Source organism: Catharus ustulatus, chromosome 25, assembly GCF_009819885.2.
Source record: "Catharus ustulatus isolate bCatUst1 chromosome 25, bCatUst1.pri.v2, whole genome shotgun sequence".
NCBI lineage: Eukaryota > Metazoa > Chordata > Aves > Passeriformes > Turdidae > Catharus > Catharus ustulatus.
The window spans coordinates 814,377-829,555 of NC_046245.1; the positions used below are offsets into that span (position 1 = coordinate 814,377).

General features: G+C 55.2%; 2 protein-coding genes across 2 annotated transcripts; one reads left to right on the forward strand and one right to left on the reverse strand.

Moving 5' to 3' along the window:
• The first annotated feature begins 286 nt into the window (after positions 1 to 286).
• C25H1orf74 (chromosome 25 C1orf74 homolog) lies at positions 287 to 1,399 on the forward strand. Its single transcript, XM_033080121.1, has one exon. The coding sequence runs from the start codon at positions 287 to 289 to the stop codon at positions 1,103 to 1,105; it is 819 nt and encodes a 272-aa protein (XP_032936012.1). The 3' UTR covers positions 1,106 to 1,399.
• Positions 1,400 to 1,844: 445 nt separating this feature from the next.
• Positions 1,845 to 14,974, reverse strand: TRAF3IP3 (TRAF3 interacting protein 3). Its single transcript, XM_033080114.1, has 16 exons — positions 14,556 to 14,974; positions 12,878 to 13,220; positions 11,748 to 11,883; positions 10,899 to 10,956; positions 10,719 to 10,743; positions 10,455 to 10,484; positions 10,236 to 10,331; positions 7,143 to 7,214; positions 6,752 to 6,892; positions 5,969 to 6,106; positions 5,085 to 5,220; positions 4,417 to 4,479; positions 4,281 to 4,340; positions 3,602 to 3,756; positions 2,331 to 2,591; positions 1,845 to 2,192 (listed from the first exon to the last, which is right to left on the reverse strand). Exons 1-16 carry the CDS (start codon positions 14,630 to 14,632, stop codon positions 2,109 to 2,111), a joined length of 1,875 nt encoding a protein of 624 aa, XP_032936005.1. The 5' UTR covers positions 14,633 to 14,974; the 3' UTR covers positions 1,845 to 2,108.
• Positions 14,975 to 15,179: the final 205 nt, after the last annotated feature.

The window sequence follows — 15,179 nt, forward strand, 5'->3', positions numbered from 1 at the left end:
TTTCCAGCCCTTCTCCCGGCCCTGCAGGTCCCCAGGACCGGCTCCCAGCCCTTCTCCTGTCCTTCTCCAGGCCCATTTCCCGGCCCTTCTCCGGGCCATGCCGCTACTCAGGCCCTTCTCCTGCCCTTCTCCCGGCCCTGCAGCTACCCACGCCCAGCTCCCAGCCCTTCTCCTTTCTCCCTCCTCCCTCCTCCCGTCCGTGTCGCGGCGCTCCCGCCCACGGGCGGTGTCTCCGCGGGGGCCGGGCCGAGCTCGGGCCCGCCCCGGATCCGCGCCGGTTCCGCCGATGGCCGCGGGCCCCGGGGCGCTGCCGGTGCCGCTGCTGGTGGCGGCGGCCCGGGAGGCGCTGGGGGCCGGGCCCGGAGCCGGGCGGAGGCGGCGGCTGCCCGCGGCCCGAGCGCTGCACGCAGCCGGGGAGGTGCTGGCGGTGGCGGCCGGGCTGAAGCCGGCGCTGCTGTGGGACTGCGGGGCCGCGGGCCCGGCCGAGCTGCGGCGCTACCTGGGCAGGCTGCGGGAGGCCGGGCTGGCCCCGGGCCGCCTGCACGTGCTGGGCATGGGCGGCTCGGCGCTGGTGCTGCGGCCGGGGCTGGCCCGGGGCCGGCTGCGGGCCGTGCTGCGCTCCCGGCCCGCGCCGCTCGTGGAGGTGTCGGCGGCGCGGCCCAGCCCTGCGCTCTGCGGCCCGGCCGAGGCCCGGCCCGTGCTCCGCCACCTCTCCTCCCTCCTGGGCCACCTGCGGGACGCCGAGGCCGCCAGCACCGAGCCCGTGACCAGCAGCGAGGTGGCCGCCGGCGATTGGAACCTGTGCACCGTGGCCGGGGTGCTGCTGGGCTACCCCGCCGTGTACACGTTCGCGCAGGGCGCTGAGAACTGCCTGGCGCTGACCCCGCTGCGGGTGTTCACGGCCCAGGCCTGCTGCCCCCGCATCAAGGACGGGCTCAGGGTCCGCATCTCCTCCTTCAGCGTCCCGGAGAGCCTCTGCACCGAGCTCCGGGGCGTGCTGGATGCCTGGTGCCAGGAGCTCAGGGACGCTTTCAGTGCTCAGACTGATTTTGTAGATCTCTGCATTTCGAGCGAGGTCGTGTCTCTTCCAGCGGTTGCCTTGTAAAACACGAACATTCTCGGACTTCTTAGCCTTCCTCGCTGCGTCAGGGACCAAGGCAGAAGATCCAGTTCCCTGTGTGTTGTGTCCTGCATCCTCGTGCTCCTGGGGCACTGACAGCTGAATTGTGACAGTCACTGCAGGCCGGTGGCAAAACCAAATACATCTTTTTTAAAAAACAGGAGTGCTCCCAGCTGCTGTGCAGCCCCAGCCCTGCCTGCCTGCACATTGCACCCTGCAAAGTCAGCGTGGGTTTATTTGCAGTGGGCAGCTGAAGATTAATAAATGATTTGAACACCACGGTGCTTTGAATTAGTGAAGTTTATTGTAGGCTCCATGTGTGTTTACTACGTGTCTATTCTGTGTGCATTTACTGCCCGTGCGGTGCTGTCATTGTGTCTGAGCCACATGAATGAGGGGCAAGTGCTGCTGTAAAACCTGCACGGTGCAGCTGCCAAAGGGACTTTAAACCCCTGTCTGGTGAATTCATGTGGGGCTGGCAGTGAAGGGGAAGCAGTGTGGCTGTGGATGCTCGGCCACAAGAGAGGCTGGAGGAGTGGGATAGAGCAGGGCCTGGGGGGTGTGAGGATTGCTCAGCACGTGGGACTGTGCTAAAGAGCCCCCCTGAGCTGGGTTTCTTTGTCAGGTAAGAGCAGGGATGGCCCAGGATTGAGTAGATCCCATTTAGGGAGGCAATAAATACAGGAGGAGAGTTTGAGGGACAGGGGACCCAGGCAGGCTGGATGCCAAGGGCACGGGATGCCCTGTCCCTCTCGCCCCGTGCCAGCCACAGCAGTAGTGGCCAGAGGGGCTTTGTCCCCCTGTACCTTGGGGCAGGAACAGAGGAACCACAGCACTGAGGGCAGGGGCGATGTCCCCGTGGTCACTGGGACTCGTCTGGAGTGAGGCCAGCTCAGGATACAAACCCACAGAAGGGCAGAAGGTGAGGTGAGGTTTTGGTGAAGCACAGGTCAGTTCCTGCAGTGAAGTCAGTCATCAAGGAGCTCCTTCACAGGCTGTAACTCGCCAGCAAGGTGGCGATGGCCACTGCTGCCACTGCCACCAGGAGAGGGATCCAGGGACCGCGCTGCCTCTGCCAGGAGAAGCTTGTGTTACTGGGAGTGAGCTGGGACAGGCACTTCTCACCCCAGCCCTGGCACACACGCCATTCCTCCCTGTGCACAGCCCAGGGGTGTCTGTGCCAGGCTGGGCTGGGGACAGGAGCTCCCACCTGTGCCTGGCTGCCCTGGGAGCGGCTGAGCTCGGCTCGGCACTGCCGCAGCCGCGTCAGGCAGGACTGGTACTCCTCGCTCAGCGCCTCCAGCTCCGAGCGCAGCTCCGAGCACTGCGGGCACAGCGAGGAGGGGTCCCCAGCAGCAGGGGTGCCCTGGGCTCCCTGCACACCCGGGGCGCCCGGGCTGCTGCAGTGGCTGCAGCGCTGCACCTGCAGCGGGGCACGGCCCAGCTCTGCTGCCCGAGTGTCCTGGGGTACCTGCAGGGACAGAGCACAGCTCAGCGTTACTGCGGCGGCTGCGGGGGCAGTGCCACCGTCCCACAGCTGCCTGCTCTGCTGCCACACTCACAGCACCGGGAAAAGGAGAAACTCTGATGTTTACAGCCAGGTCAGAAGATGTGGAATGCAGACTCAATCTGAAATTCCTTCTGCATTTCACTGATCCTGACAGCAACTCCTGACAGTCCTTTTGACCTTCTGAGAGATGGGGCACATGGGACAGGTGCCTTGGTTGTGCTGCACAACCCCAAAACTCGGGGCTGGCCCCTTTTCCTGACCCCCCAAACAGAGTGAGTTCTCCCTGGCATTCTGATGGGCAGAGCATTGGCAGTGGCTGTGAAGGAGCTGCCTGTGCCCAGAGGCTCCAGTAGCCCAAGGGGTGTCCTGAACCCCAAATGTTCCCTCTTGCTGTGGTTGTGCTTTATAAACCCCTCTTGGCAGCTGCTGGGTGATCCCTGACTGTGCTGGTGCCCTCAGCTCTGTGGGGTAGTGTGACAAGCTCTTGTCCTCTGTGGCTCTCAGTTCTGCTACAGTAAGTTATAAATTATTTTTTTGCAAGTCCTTTTTAATAAATCCTTGCTGGCTATAAGAATTGAGGGGCTGTTGGATGGCAGGGCCTGTGTAAAAGGCTGGAAGCTTTGGTTGGTTGGGTTTTTTTGCAGCCCAGCTGTACTGGCATTTTTCCTGTTAGCAGACCCTACCTGTTCTTTTTGTTGTTGTTATTATTGCAAGCATTTTCTTTTCCTCCTTCCTTTATGCTCAGGGCTCAGTTCTAAAAGTGTGGTTTTGGCTTTTCCCTGTGGGGCTGTACAGGGAGAGCTCTGCTCCTGCAGCCCTGTGCTTGTGTGCAGCTGCTTCATCAGGGCTTTGGGCAAGAGTGGGATCAGGATAAAAACCAGGGCAGGTAATCCTCACAGGAGACACCAAGCCTGGGTTACCTGCAGGAGCTTTGGTGTGGGAGCAGAACCAGCACTGAGTGACTTCCTCACCTCGTTCTCCTCTGCTGTGAGCGGGGATGTTCTTCTCTGCATCTCATCCTGCAGACTTTCTGTTCCCTCCTCCTCCTCCTCGGGGTGCTCTAACAGAGCGATTTGTTTCTCCTTGGCAGGAGTGAGAGGTGGGGTCTGTGTGGTGGAAACCTGGTCTAGAAAACAGTCAGGCTTCTGATGAGAAACAGCTCCAGGCTCTGGGCTGGCCTTAGCTCTTGTTTACTCAGCACAGTTTAAGGAAAATATTTGTGTGCTATGCACAAAGAAGACACAGGAGCTGGGTTTGTTATCGCAGGCCTGTCTGCTGTAGTTACAAGTTCATCATCTTAAGAGCAATATTTCTAAGCAATTGCCAGAAATGGAGGGGAGGGAGAGTTAAAATGGCTTTTTTATTACTTTGTCAAATACAGCTGTAATTGCAATTATAAACTGGAATGTGTTTTGTTTGGAAAAAATATGGCATAGCCACTGAAGTAGAATTTGCAGTGAAATCCGTTTATTTTTTTAAGTGTTTGCCATCATAAATACATTTATATTTTAATGTTAGCTAGCAAAACAACTCATTCTGTGTAGCTCTAAAAGAACCCTTTCTTCTAAACCACTGCAGACTTTTCCTAGAGTCAGGGCTAGTGTTCCTGTGTCCAGGGAGTGCTACGTGGGGGTTACAAAGTTTGCTGACCTTTCCTTTGCACCGTCACCTCCTGGCTCTTCCGCTGGTTGTTCTGGTTGTGGATCAAGTCTGGGAACACAAAAAGCAGCAGCATTGTCTCCAGCACTAAGGGAGATCTCTAACTTGGTGCTTTGGTGTTACTTACTCTGCAGATGGCTGATTGTTTCCTCCAGCGTTACCTTCTGCTCTTGTTCTTTTTGCAATTTATCTGAAATAAAGACAGAAGGGAATCAAGGCTGGTGTAAATCTGTGTGTCTTTATGCAAGGGTTCTCCACATGTGTGGAGCAGAGCAGATGTTGGCTGCCCTGGACTTTCTTCTCTGAAGGGATGGGAATTTTAGCTGTTTATTGCCCTTTCCTTTTTGGCAGCTTGTGCCTCGTGTTCAAGTCATTTATGCTTTATTTTAAAGCTGTTCATGCAAGACCTGCTATGAGATTAGAACTGCCACCCACTTTCTCTTCCTTAATTATGTTTTAAAATAGCCATGTGTGCATTTAAAATAACGTGTGAGCGTTTCCTTCCCTCTGAACTGGAGCTTCAGGGCAAGATGAGCTCCTGTGACCCCATCCCCACACAGCTGGCTCCAGTTCCACGGCCTGGCAAGGCTGATCCAAGTGAGGACACATCTTGGATTTTTATTTCTTTCCAGCTCTCCCATTACATCCTTTCCTCTAGCAGAGCCAGCTCTGGAACAACTTTTGGAGGACTTTAGAGTCAGAGTGGCGAGTTGTGCTGTGAGCCCTGCGTGCGTGCTGCTCTAGGAGCTTTAGGAGCACTTTCCATGTCCCTGGCTGGTTTTGTGGCCCGGGTACCTTGGATGTGGCGGATGTGGCCGGCCTGGCGGTCGTTGTCGCTGCGCAGGGCGCTGGCTCTGTGCAGCAGCTCCGAGCGCTCCTCCCGCAGCGCCTGCAGCTCCCGGCTCAGCCGCTCGTTCTGCGAGTCCGCCCGCTGCGGGGACACGGACAGGGACGGGGACAGGGGGGGTATGAGGGACACGGGGGACAAGGGGGCAGGGGGAACAGAAGGGACATGGGGGACAGAGGGGACACAGGGGACAGAGAGGACACAGGGGACATGAGACATGGGGGACAGAGGGGACAGAGGAGGCAGAGGAGACACAGAGGATACAGGGAACAGAAGGGACACAGGGGACAGAGGGGACACAGGGGACACAGAGGATACAGGGGACGGAAAGGACAAAGGGGACACAGGGGACAGAGGGGACACGGGGGACAGAGGAAAGAGAGGGGACACAGAGGATACAGGGGACAGAAGGACACAGGGTACAGAAGGGATACAGGGGATGGAAGGGACACAGGGGACACAGGGGACAGATGGGACAGAAGGGACACAGGGGATGGAAGGGACACAGGGGACACAGGGGACGGGGGGACACAGGGGACAGGAGGGACACAGGGGACACATGGAACACAGAGGACAGAAGGGACGCAGAGGACAGATGGGACAGGGGACAGAAGGGACACAGGGGACAGAAGGGACACAGGGGACAGAAGGGACAGAAGGGACAGAGGCACGGGCTGGTTTGGCTGGGCAGGCCACCAGAGCTCATCTCGTCCTGCCCCCACAGCACCTTGCACCAGCCCAGGCTGATCCCAGCCCCGTCCCAGCCTGGCCTTGGACACTTTGGGGATGGGGCACAGTGCAGAGGCAGCTGCTCCTGCAGGCCCTGCCGTACCTGCAGCTCGCTCTGCAGAGCCTGGAAGTTGTTTTTGAGCTCGCTGTGTGCTGTGGTCACCCTGCTCAGCTCGGCTTTCAGCGTGGCGTCGTGCTCTTTCCAGAAGGCCAGGTCCTCTCGTGTCTCTGCCAGGCTTCTCTGGAGAGGAGAGCAGGGAGCCAGGGGTGGTTGTGACCCAGGGGTGGGTGCCCCAGGTGCCAGCCTGCCCTGGGTGACACCAGCTGGGCAGTGCAGGCTCCCCCAGCACACAAATCCCGTGTGGGGCTGATGCCACCTGATGGACAGAGCCCTGTTCCCTCTGGAGCACATTCCTGTGCTGCCAGCAGGGTTGGAGCCTGCTGCTGCTGGGGATAAAACTCGCTGGTTTTTCTGTAAATACCAGCTATCCTGTGGGTCAAAGCAATTTGCTCCCTCGTGGGGAAAACCTTGTTTTTGTATAAATGAGCAACTCCAGAAAAAACAGCTCAGGGGACCTCGTGCCCTGGTGTCTGTTGTGTGCAGAGATGGCCTGGCCCAGAGGGATGGTGGTGGGGACGGGATTGCAATTCCCTGACAAACCCGAGTACATTCCCCCAGCTGGGAGCTGCCTGTAACTTGATGTGCAGTGAGTGAGAACAGGTTGCATTTAAGCTGCTTTGGGCTTTGCTGAGTAGCTCACACTTCATACATTTTTATCTTTGCTGCTGATGGTAAGCCTGTCATCACCTCTCCCTGACATGTGGGTTTTCTTTGTCACGCTTGGACTAAATTAAAGCCAAGCCAGGTGTAAGACACGTTGCTCACCTGAGAGTTTTGCAGCTGCTGCTCTGTCTGGAGTTTGTCCTCCAGCATCTTCTGAAGAGCCTCTTTTGCCTTCTGCTCATAGGTCTGCTTCTGGTCCTCCATCTCGATCAGGATCTTCTTCACACACTCCTTTGAGTAACTCTTTAAAGAAAGAGAGCTTGAAGTGCTTGTCTGTCAAACTCCTGACCTTGCTAAACCAGAGTATTAGGAAACCCAGAGGGTGTAAGTGCTGCTGCTAATGTGCTGTGAAGCATTGCTTCAGCAGAGCTGAAGTCCTTTTTGGATAGATATCTGATCAGATGGATGTAGAAACTGAGACCGACCCACTTACAAGGCTTGGTTTTTGTTTTCCTGCCTTTCCTCCCGTGTTTGTCAGTGAATCAGACTTTACCTGGGTGCAGGCCTGCAGCTGATTTTCCAGCACCCGTAGTTTGCACCTCAGTTTGTCTTCGTTCAGCTGACCCTGGGGAAGAAGCGATGGAAGTGAGGTGTGAAATGATCTGCACAATGTGCTCCCGATGTTTTGTTGGCTTGGGGTTTGGTTCATTTTCTCCATCTGTAATCACATCAGTGCTGGAACTCAAGTCAGCCTTCCCAACCTCAGAATAAATGGGATATGGGGGAAGCGCAACTTTGATGGATTGAAACCCTGTCCTGAGGCGGTTTCTGTGGGTACTGAGTGCAGGCGCTGGCACTGACATGACACGTTAGGAGCGAGGGGATTTGGGGCTGTTCTGGCTGCCTTTGGCAGAATGCAGCTGCTGTGTCCCCACAGACATCCCTGTTCTCTGCCTGTGCTCCTCCCTGCCTCCAGCTCCAGCTGGAACGGTCTTGTCTCTCTGCTTTCCTCAGAAAATAGGTTGGGTCTGTATTGCAACACCTGCAGTTGGGCAGGGGGATGGAGGGCACGGGTGATGATTCATTTTCCTCATTCTCATCACCTCCTCTGGGTGTTAGTCAGGCTGCTCGGGTCTGTGGAAGCAGCCTGCATGCAAATTCAGATAACATTTCTAGCAAAGAGTTCACGTAGGCTGTTTTTCCACCACCAATAGTGAGAGCACCAATATCCTCTCTGCCCACTGCTGCTTCAAGTCACGACTCTGAGAAGAAACTCCTTGATGTTACAGGAATAGCTGACAGACCCGAGCAAAACCAGACTCCCTGGTGTCTCAGCACTGCTTAAATTTGCACAGAAGCTTGTTTACAGTCCCAGAGACTCAATCTTCCCAGTTCAGTTGTTGAACTAAAAGAACTAAAAGCTCTTAGCAAGTAGGCGGAATTTTGAAAAGCAATTTTAGACGCGCAATAATTGTGCCTGGTTTTCCTCCTGCGCAGGTTCTGTGCTGTGCACAGATGTGGCTGTGCCATGTGTGAGGCAATCAGGCCCTTCCTGTGCCTTGGAGCAGAAATCAGGGAAGGGTTTGGGTTGCAAGGGGCCTTGATCACAACAGAGACTCTGAGCATCATCCTCCCTTGGCAGCATTTCTGAATCAGCTAAGCAAGTTTTACAGCTGGTGGGAGATTCAGGGCACAGCCTGGGGCAGGAAGGTCTCTCTGACCTCCAGGTGAAATTGTGGGAGGGGGAAGGAGCCAAATGCTTTGTCCCTGCAGAGCTTCACTTGCCAAGTGAGCAGCACCTCAAAAATTACTCTGGCCATTCCCAGAGTCCCTGCCACATCATTCACAGGTACTTACAGCTCATCTTGAAACGGATTAAAAAGCTGCTACAACAAACATCTGGCATTTCACCTGAGGCTGGAAAGGGGCAGGCAGCCCTCCCTTCCATGCACAGCGATATGGGGAAGCTCCATCCATCCATCCATCCCTCCCTCTGCCAGCACCCCCGGGAGAAGCCCCCAGCCCCACCTGCCTCGTGGGATCCCCTGCAAGCAGCAGCATCTGCCCTGGGCTCCAGCACCGAGGGGGCTTTGGGCTGCTGAAGAGCTGGATTTTAGTCTGCTGAAGAGCTGGATTTTAGGCTGGTGAAGAGCTGGTTTTTAGTCTGATGCAAAGCTGGATTTTAGGCTGATGCAAAGCTGGATTTTAGGCTGGTGAAGAGCTGGTTTTTAGGCTGATGCAAAGCTGGATTTTAGGCTGATGCAAAGCTGGATTTTAGGCTGATGAAGAGCTGGATTTTAGGCTGAGGAAGAGCTGGATTTTAGGCTGATGCAAAACTGGATTTTAGGCTGATGCAAAGCTGGATTTTAGGCTGGTTAAGAGCTGGATTTTAGGTTGATGCAAAGCTGGATTTTAGGCTGGTGAAGAGCTGGATTTTAGGCTGATGCAAAGCTGGGTTTTAGGCTGGTGAAGAGCTGGATTTTAGACTGGTGAAGAGCTGGTTTTTAGGCTGATGCAAAGCTTGATTTTAGGCTGGTGAAGAGCTGGATTTTAGGCTGGTGAAAAGCTGGATTTTAGACTGGTGAAAAGCTGGATTTTAGACTGGTGAAAAGCTGGATTTTAGACTGGTGAAGAGCTGGATTTTAGGCTGATGCAAAGCTAGTTTTTAGGCTGATGCAAAGCTGGATTTTAGGCTAATGCAAAGCTGGATTTTAGGCTGGTGAAGAGCTGGATTTTAGGCTGATGCAAAGCTGGATTTTAGGCTGATGCAGAGCTGGATTTTAGGCTGATGCAAAGCTTCATTTTAGGCAATGAAGAGCTGGATTTTAGGCTGATGCAAAGCTTGATTTTAGGCTGGTCAAAAGCTGGATTTTAGGCTGGTGAACAGCAGCGTGCAGGAGGCAGCAGCAAAGTCTCTCCTGCAGCAGGAGCAGCGAGGAGCACCCACCTGTTTGCCATCTGAGGTTTGGTGGCCACTTCCTGTGAGTGTGGCTGGGTGTTTTTTCCTGCTCACGTTATATGGAAGGAGCGAGCACAGGCGGAAGTTTCTGACCACAGGATGTCTAACACAAGTTTTTTGTACCCCCTCACCCAATCCCTCGCTTCTCTGCCCCAACAGAACTTTCAAACCACTTTTTAATGCCACAATGGCATGAATTATTTGGTTTAAAGATCCTGTAAGAAAACCTCATGTATTACATAAAATAGATCATCTTAATTTGTCATTCTCACTCCAGAAAAAGAAGGGCCCTGTCTCAGGGTGTCCAGAGGATTATTTTTGAGCTGTGGGGAGACAGTTTGATGCCAGGCCATGATTCAGCACCAACAGCCTTGGTGTTGGGGCCCAGAATAATCCCTGAAAGAACAGGGAGGATAACTCTGGTGTTTCTTCCCCACTCACTGCTGTTGTCTTTTATTTAACAACCAGTGGGAAAGGCAAGCTGTACAAAAAACCCTCACACCTTACAGAATAATGCAGATATTTAGACTTGCTGTTGATCTGAAAGCAAAGTGCATTTTGCAAGAATCTCTTTGGGCACAAAAGGGAAAAATCCAGGCCAAGTTCCCCCTTTTCTGCTGAGTTTGCCCCACCCTCCCCAAGCAGAGGAGCCAGGGGAGGTGATGAGGGGATCTGCAGCTCTGGTACCTGCCAGGATTTCTCTGATGCCTGGAGCAGAGTGGACAAAAGCTCCTGTAAAATCACCATCTTCTGCTTGAGCAGCAGCTCACGGTGCAAGGCTTCCTGTGGGCAAGGGGACAGTCAGAGTTTGGGGGGACAGCCCAGAGCCCAGCACCCCTTCATTCAGCAATATTAATATTAATTTAAAAGTGTTATTCTTGGTGAAAAGCACAGGTTGGTACCCACCTTCAGGTAGTTGGAGAGCTGCACCATTTCCTGAAAGGAAAAGGACGAATGTTTAAAAATAGGATTGTTCCCATTTATAAACATGCCATGAACTACAAAAATCCAAATATTTTTAAATAAAAGTGAATTAACAGCCTGTATTTGGGTGGAGAAGGAGAGCCTGCTGGGGTCCCTTGGATTAGTTTTCCCAGGGAAGTGAGAATATTTCCACAGCAGTTTAACTTTCAGGAGTTTCAGGCTGGTCATCACCTGTACTTAGCTTACCTTATTCAAAACTGCAATTCCCCAGCTGGAACGAAAAACAAAATGTGTTACTGAGGGGTCGGTCTGCAGGCTGGACACCCTCCCGGCTGGGCTGTGAGTGCTGTGAGCAAACCCTTTTTGGGGAGCGCTTTGGGAGCTCTGGGAATCCCCAGCGAGGGGCAGGAGCTGCTTTGCTCTTACTCTGTCTGCTGGCTCGAGTCCTTCAGCGCTGAGCTGGGCTTTGGGAGGGTCTGAGTTCCTGTGGGAGCAAAGTGCCAGGTGTGAATGATTCCCGAGGGGATGTTCTTCCTTGAGGGTGCTCATCTCCCAAACCATCCCACTGTTCCCAGTTTAGTGACCGGTGACAGCTCAGAGAAATGCCAGATGGACAGAGAGGCAGCATGAAGTGATCCTGAGTGAAATCACTCCCCTGGCTGTCCTGGGACAGCAGCACTGCTGGTTTCTCCTTCCCCAGGAAAAATATTCCTAATTCCTGCAGTCTGCAGGGAAAACTCAGCCTGGGCTGGCAAAACACAGGAGTGGGAGCTGGCAGCTGATCCCAAACTGCTCCGTGGAGATGGGAACTGGGAAGGGAACACTGAGCATCCCTCACGTATGGGTTTCTCTCTCTTTCGGTCCCTGATGGTATTTGCCAGGACTGGAGAGAGCTAATATGTAGCTCTCTCTCAGAAACCCATATATTTCATCAGCTGAGAAAGATCGGAGGCCACGCTTGACGATTTCCACACGAGTTTATTTCATGCGAAAGGGGATCAGGTGGGATTCTCTCAGAACAAAGGGCAGACACCTGTATTTATAGGTTCAGGAAGGATCCAACTACAACCAATAGAAGTTTATACAAAGAACAGAAACTGACCAATTGAACATCCTAATTTCTAACCAATTATCTTCCGAAGTGTTAGGAGAGTGACCAAATTCCTAAGGCATCTGGCTCAGCCTTGGTATCTAGGATACCTTATCTATTACAGCAAATTCCAAGGGCCAGAGGAAGATGGCTTTGGAGAAATTGTATCATCCACACTCACGTACCTTGGGTGGTGACAGGGTCCCCTCGTCCCTGGGGGCTGCTGGGGCTCAGCTCAGGGGGGAAGGTCCTGGGGTGCTGGAACGAGAGCTCAGCTGTGGTCAGCGTCTCCCCAGGACAGGCTGAGGGCAGGGGCTGCTCCTGCGGGAGGGACTGTGTGAGAGCAGCAAGGACATGCCAAGGAGATGCCAAGGAGATGCCAAGGAGCCCTGGCAAACCCCCAGAGCCTTGAGCAGAGCTCCAGGCTGGCTCTGTGTCATCACCTCGTGCTCAGCTCTCTCTGCTCACTCAGCTTTGCCACCCCCCTCAAGATGCACCAGGGAATTTTACACAGAAATGCATTTACAAGGAGATCTGTTTGGCTCTGCCTGGGCTGTTTTGCACCTTTCCAAAGCTGCTGTTGAAGGCAGGGAGGCTCTGGGCTCCTGTGTGGCACAGGGTGGGTGATGAGTGCCAGGGAATCTCCAGCCTCCTCCACCCTCCCTGCTCACACACAGGGATGGAGGGAAGCCAGGTGGATGGAGCTCACTTGTCAAGGGTAAAAATTATTTGTGCAAGTGCAAAACTGCAGCCTGGCAGCAAAAAGGCGCAGTTGTACTTGGAGAAATGGCAGAAAAATCCCCGTGTGGCCAAGGGCTTGGCAAACAGGGGAGGAGCAGGGAGCTGAGCGTGTCCCCACGCCTGGCTCTGCACTCTGTGGGAAATGCCCATTCTGTGTGCACAGTCTGCATTTGGGCTGTGCTCTGAGCAGGATGCTGATGCTGCAGGGGTGCTGGGGCAGGCTGAGCTCTGAGCTGTGCTGCAGGGGTGCTGGGGCAGGCTGAGCTCTGGGCTGTGCTGCAGGGGTGCTGGGGCAGGCTGAGCTCTGAGCTGTGCTGCAGGGGTGCTGGGGCAGGCTGAGCTCTGAGCTGTGCTGCAGGGCAGGTGTTACCTGGGGCAGGCTGAGCTCTGGGCTGTGCTGCAGGGGTGCTGGGGCAGGCTGAGCTCTGGGCTGTGCTGCAGGGGTGCTGGGGCAGGCTGAGCTCTGGGCTGTGCTGCAGGGCAGCCCTTACCTGGGGCAGGCTGAGCTCTGAGCTGTGCTGCAGGGGTGCTGGGGCAGGCTGAGCTCTGAGCTGTGCTGCAGGGCAGGCCTTACCTGGGGCAGGATGCTGGGTTGGGGGTCCAGAGGGGTCCGAGCCTCGGGCTCTTGTCCCAGCAGGGTCCCCAGAGCCTCTCCGGGCAGGTTCCTCCTCCTGAGGAACTCCCTTTGGCGGGGGCTGTGCGGTGACCGCGGGGCTGGCCGGGCTGGCTGGCGGCAGCAGGTGACATTGTTCCTGTGGCACATGCCCTCCCTGGCCTCCTGCCTCCGCTCGCTCCTCTCCTCGTAGCTCTCGCCCGGGCGCCGCCGTGGCCGTGTCCTGCTGGGCATGGTGGCCTCGTCCCCAGGGGGCCTGTGCCCTGCAAGCGGGGCAGACACGGGGCTGAGGGACAGCCTGGGGCTGGGGGACAAACACAGGGGTGAGGGACAGCCAGGAGCTGAGGGACAACTTGGGGCTGGGGGACAATGAGGGGCTGAGGGATAACCAGGGGCTGGGGGACAATGAGGGGCTGGGGGACAATGAGGGGCTGGGGGACAGTCAGGGGCTGGGAGACAAATACAGGGGTGAGGGACAGCCTGGGGCTGGGGGACAGTGAGGGGCTGAGGGACAATGAGGGACTGAGGGACAACCTGGGGCTGAGGGACAAACACAGGGGCCGAGGGACAACCTGGGGCTGGGGGACAAACAGGGGCTGGGGGACAATGAGGGACTGAGGGACAATCAAGAGCTGAGGGACAATCAAGGGCTGAGGGACAATCAGGGGCTGAGGGACAGCCAGGGGCTGAGGGACAGCCTGGGACTGAGGGACAATCAGGGGCTGAGGGACAATGAAGTACTGAGGGACAATCAGGGGCTGAGGGACAATGAAGGACTGAGGGACAATGAAGGACTGAGGGACAATCAAGGACTGAGGGACAGCCAGGGGCTGAGGGACAATCAAACATTTCTGCTGTTTGATGGCTGTGGGGAATCGGCAGTGCTGCTGGAGTGCCGTGCACGTGTTGAGCGCTGCCATGCTTCTCAGTTTGTGTTAAAATCTGCTCAGTAATGCCTTTTAATCTCCTTGTGGTAGCTGTGGGGTGCTCAAAGCTCATTCCTGATGCTGTGTTTTACTGTAGGGGCTCCTTTGAAGGTGAGCAGCGTTTTTGGGTGGGGAAGGTGCCCACAAGCCCAGCCAGGACAGCGCTCCAAATGCTGAGCGTTTTCCAACTCATTTTGATCCATTTTCGAAAAGGCCCCGTTGTGTGTCCTGCTCAGTCTCCGCTCATCCATCTCCTCCCAGCAGGAAAAGCTCAGCCCTCTCCCACCTGTGCTGCCTCTGGCTTGCCCCACCTGTCCCAGGGCTGTAAAAGCCTCAGTTCACCAAAAATGCACTGAAAAGCAGAATAAAGCTTAAAGAAACACAGACCATTACTCACCCCGGGCTGAGCAAACCCTTGAGGCTTTCTTGACAAGCTAATGCTCTATTTCCTCCTTCTGTTACCCCAAATTACCCTCTCTAATTAAACACGTCCTCTATCTTTGCTTTCCAAGCTGTTGCACTTCTTGCTTCAAGGGAAACCAGAAAAAAAAAAATTAAAAAAAGTAAAAATTGTGCTTCTTGCTGGTTCACATTACAAGCTGTATGGGCTGAAAGTGGGGTGAAAAAAGAGGAAAAAGGTTCCTGGTGCTGCTTCCAGCCTGTGCTCCCCTCCCGTCCCCCCAGCCTGGGGCCGTGGGCGCTGCAGCCCTTACCTGGTGCCAGGGTCCCGTCGTGCCCCTCGAGTGCCGCTCTGAGCCGGGCAGGAACACGCCCCAGCCGCCCTCCTCATGCCAGCCACCTCATCTTGTGCTGTCTTTTCTCTCTGTCAAACAGGAAACGTTGCAGCTGCGGCCGAGCCCCGGTTCCTGTGCGTGCTCCCAGCCTGGCCGGGCTTATCTTGGGAGCCCTGGGTGTCCAGCCTGGCTCCAAGCAGAGCCAGCACTGATCTTCTGGGGCATCTCCCCGTGCTGGCCGGTGGCACACAGGTTGGGTGGCTCTTGGAGCTGCTTGTGGCACTCGGGGACGGAGTTTCCCCGAGCGGCTTTGGGAAATCCAGACTTAGGGAAGTACAGTAATGCTATTATTTTAAGGCTTCTTGCAGATTTGAAAGAGGAAAAAAAAAAGTGTGTTTTTGGCGTCTGAGGAGAGGTCAGGAATGGCAGAAATTCATTAAGGTCTTTAGAGAAGTGAAAGCTTGGTTAATGCAAATCGGGAGGAGGTCGGTGCAGCCAGCTGGGCGCTGATAAGGGTGCTGGGCACTGATAAGGGTGCTGGGCACTGATAAGGGCTCCCTGCTTGTGAACGTGGGGAAGGAACACCCGGAAAAGCACAGATCT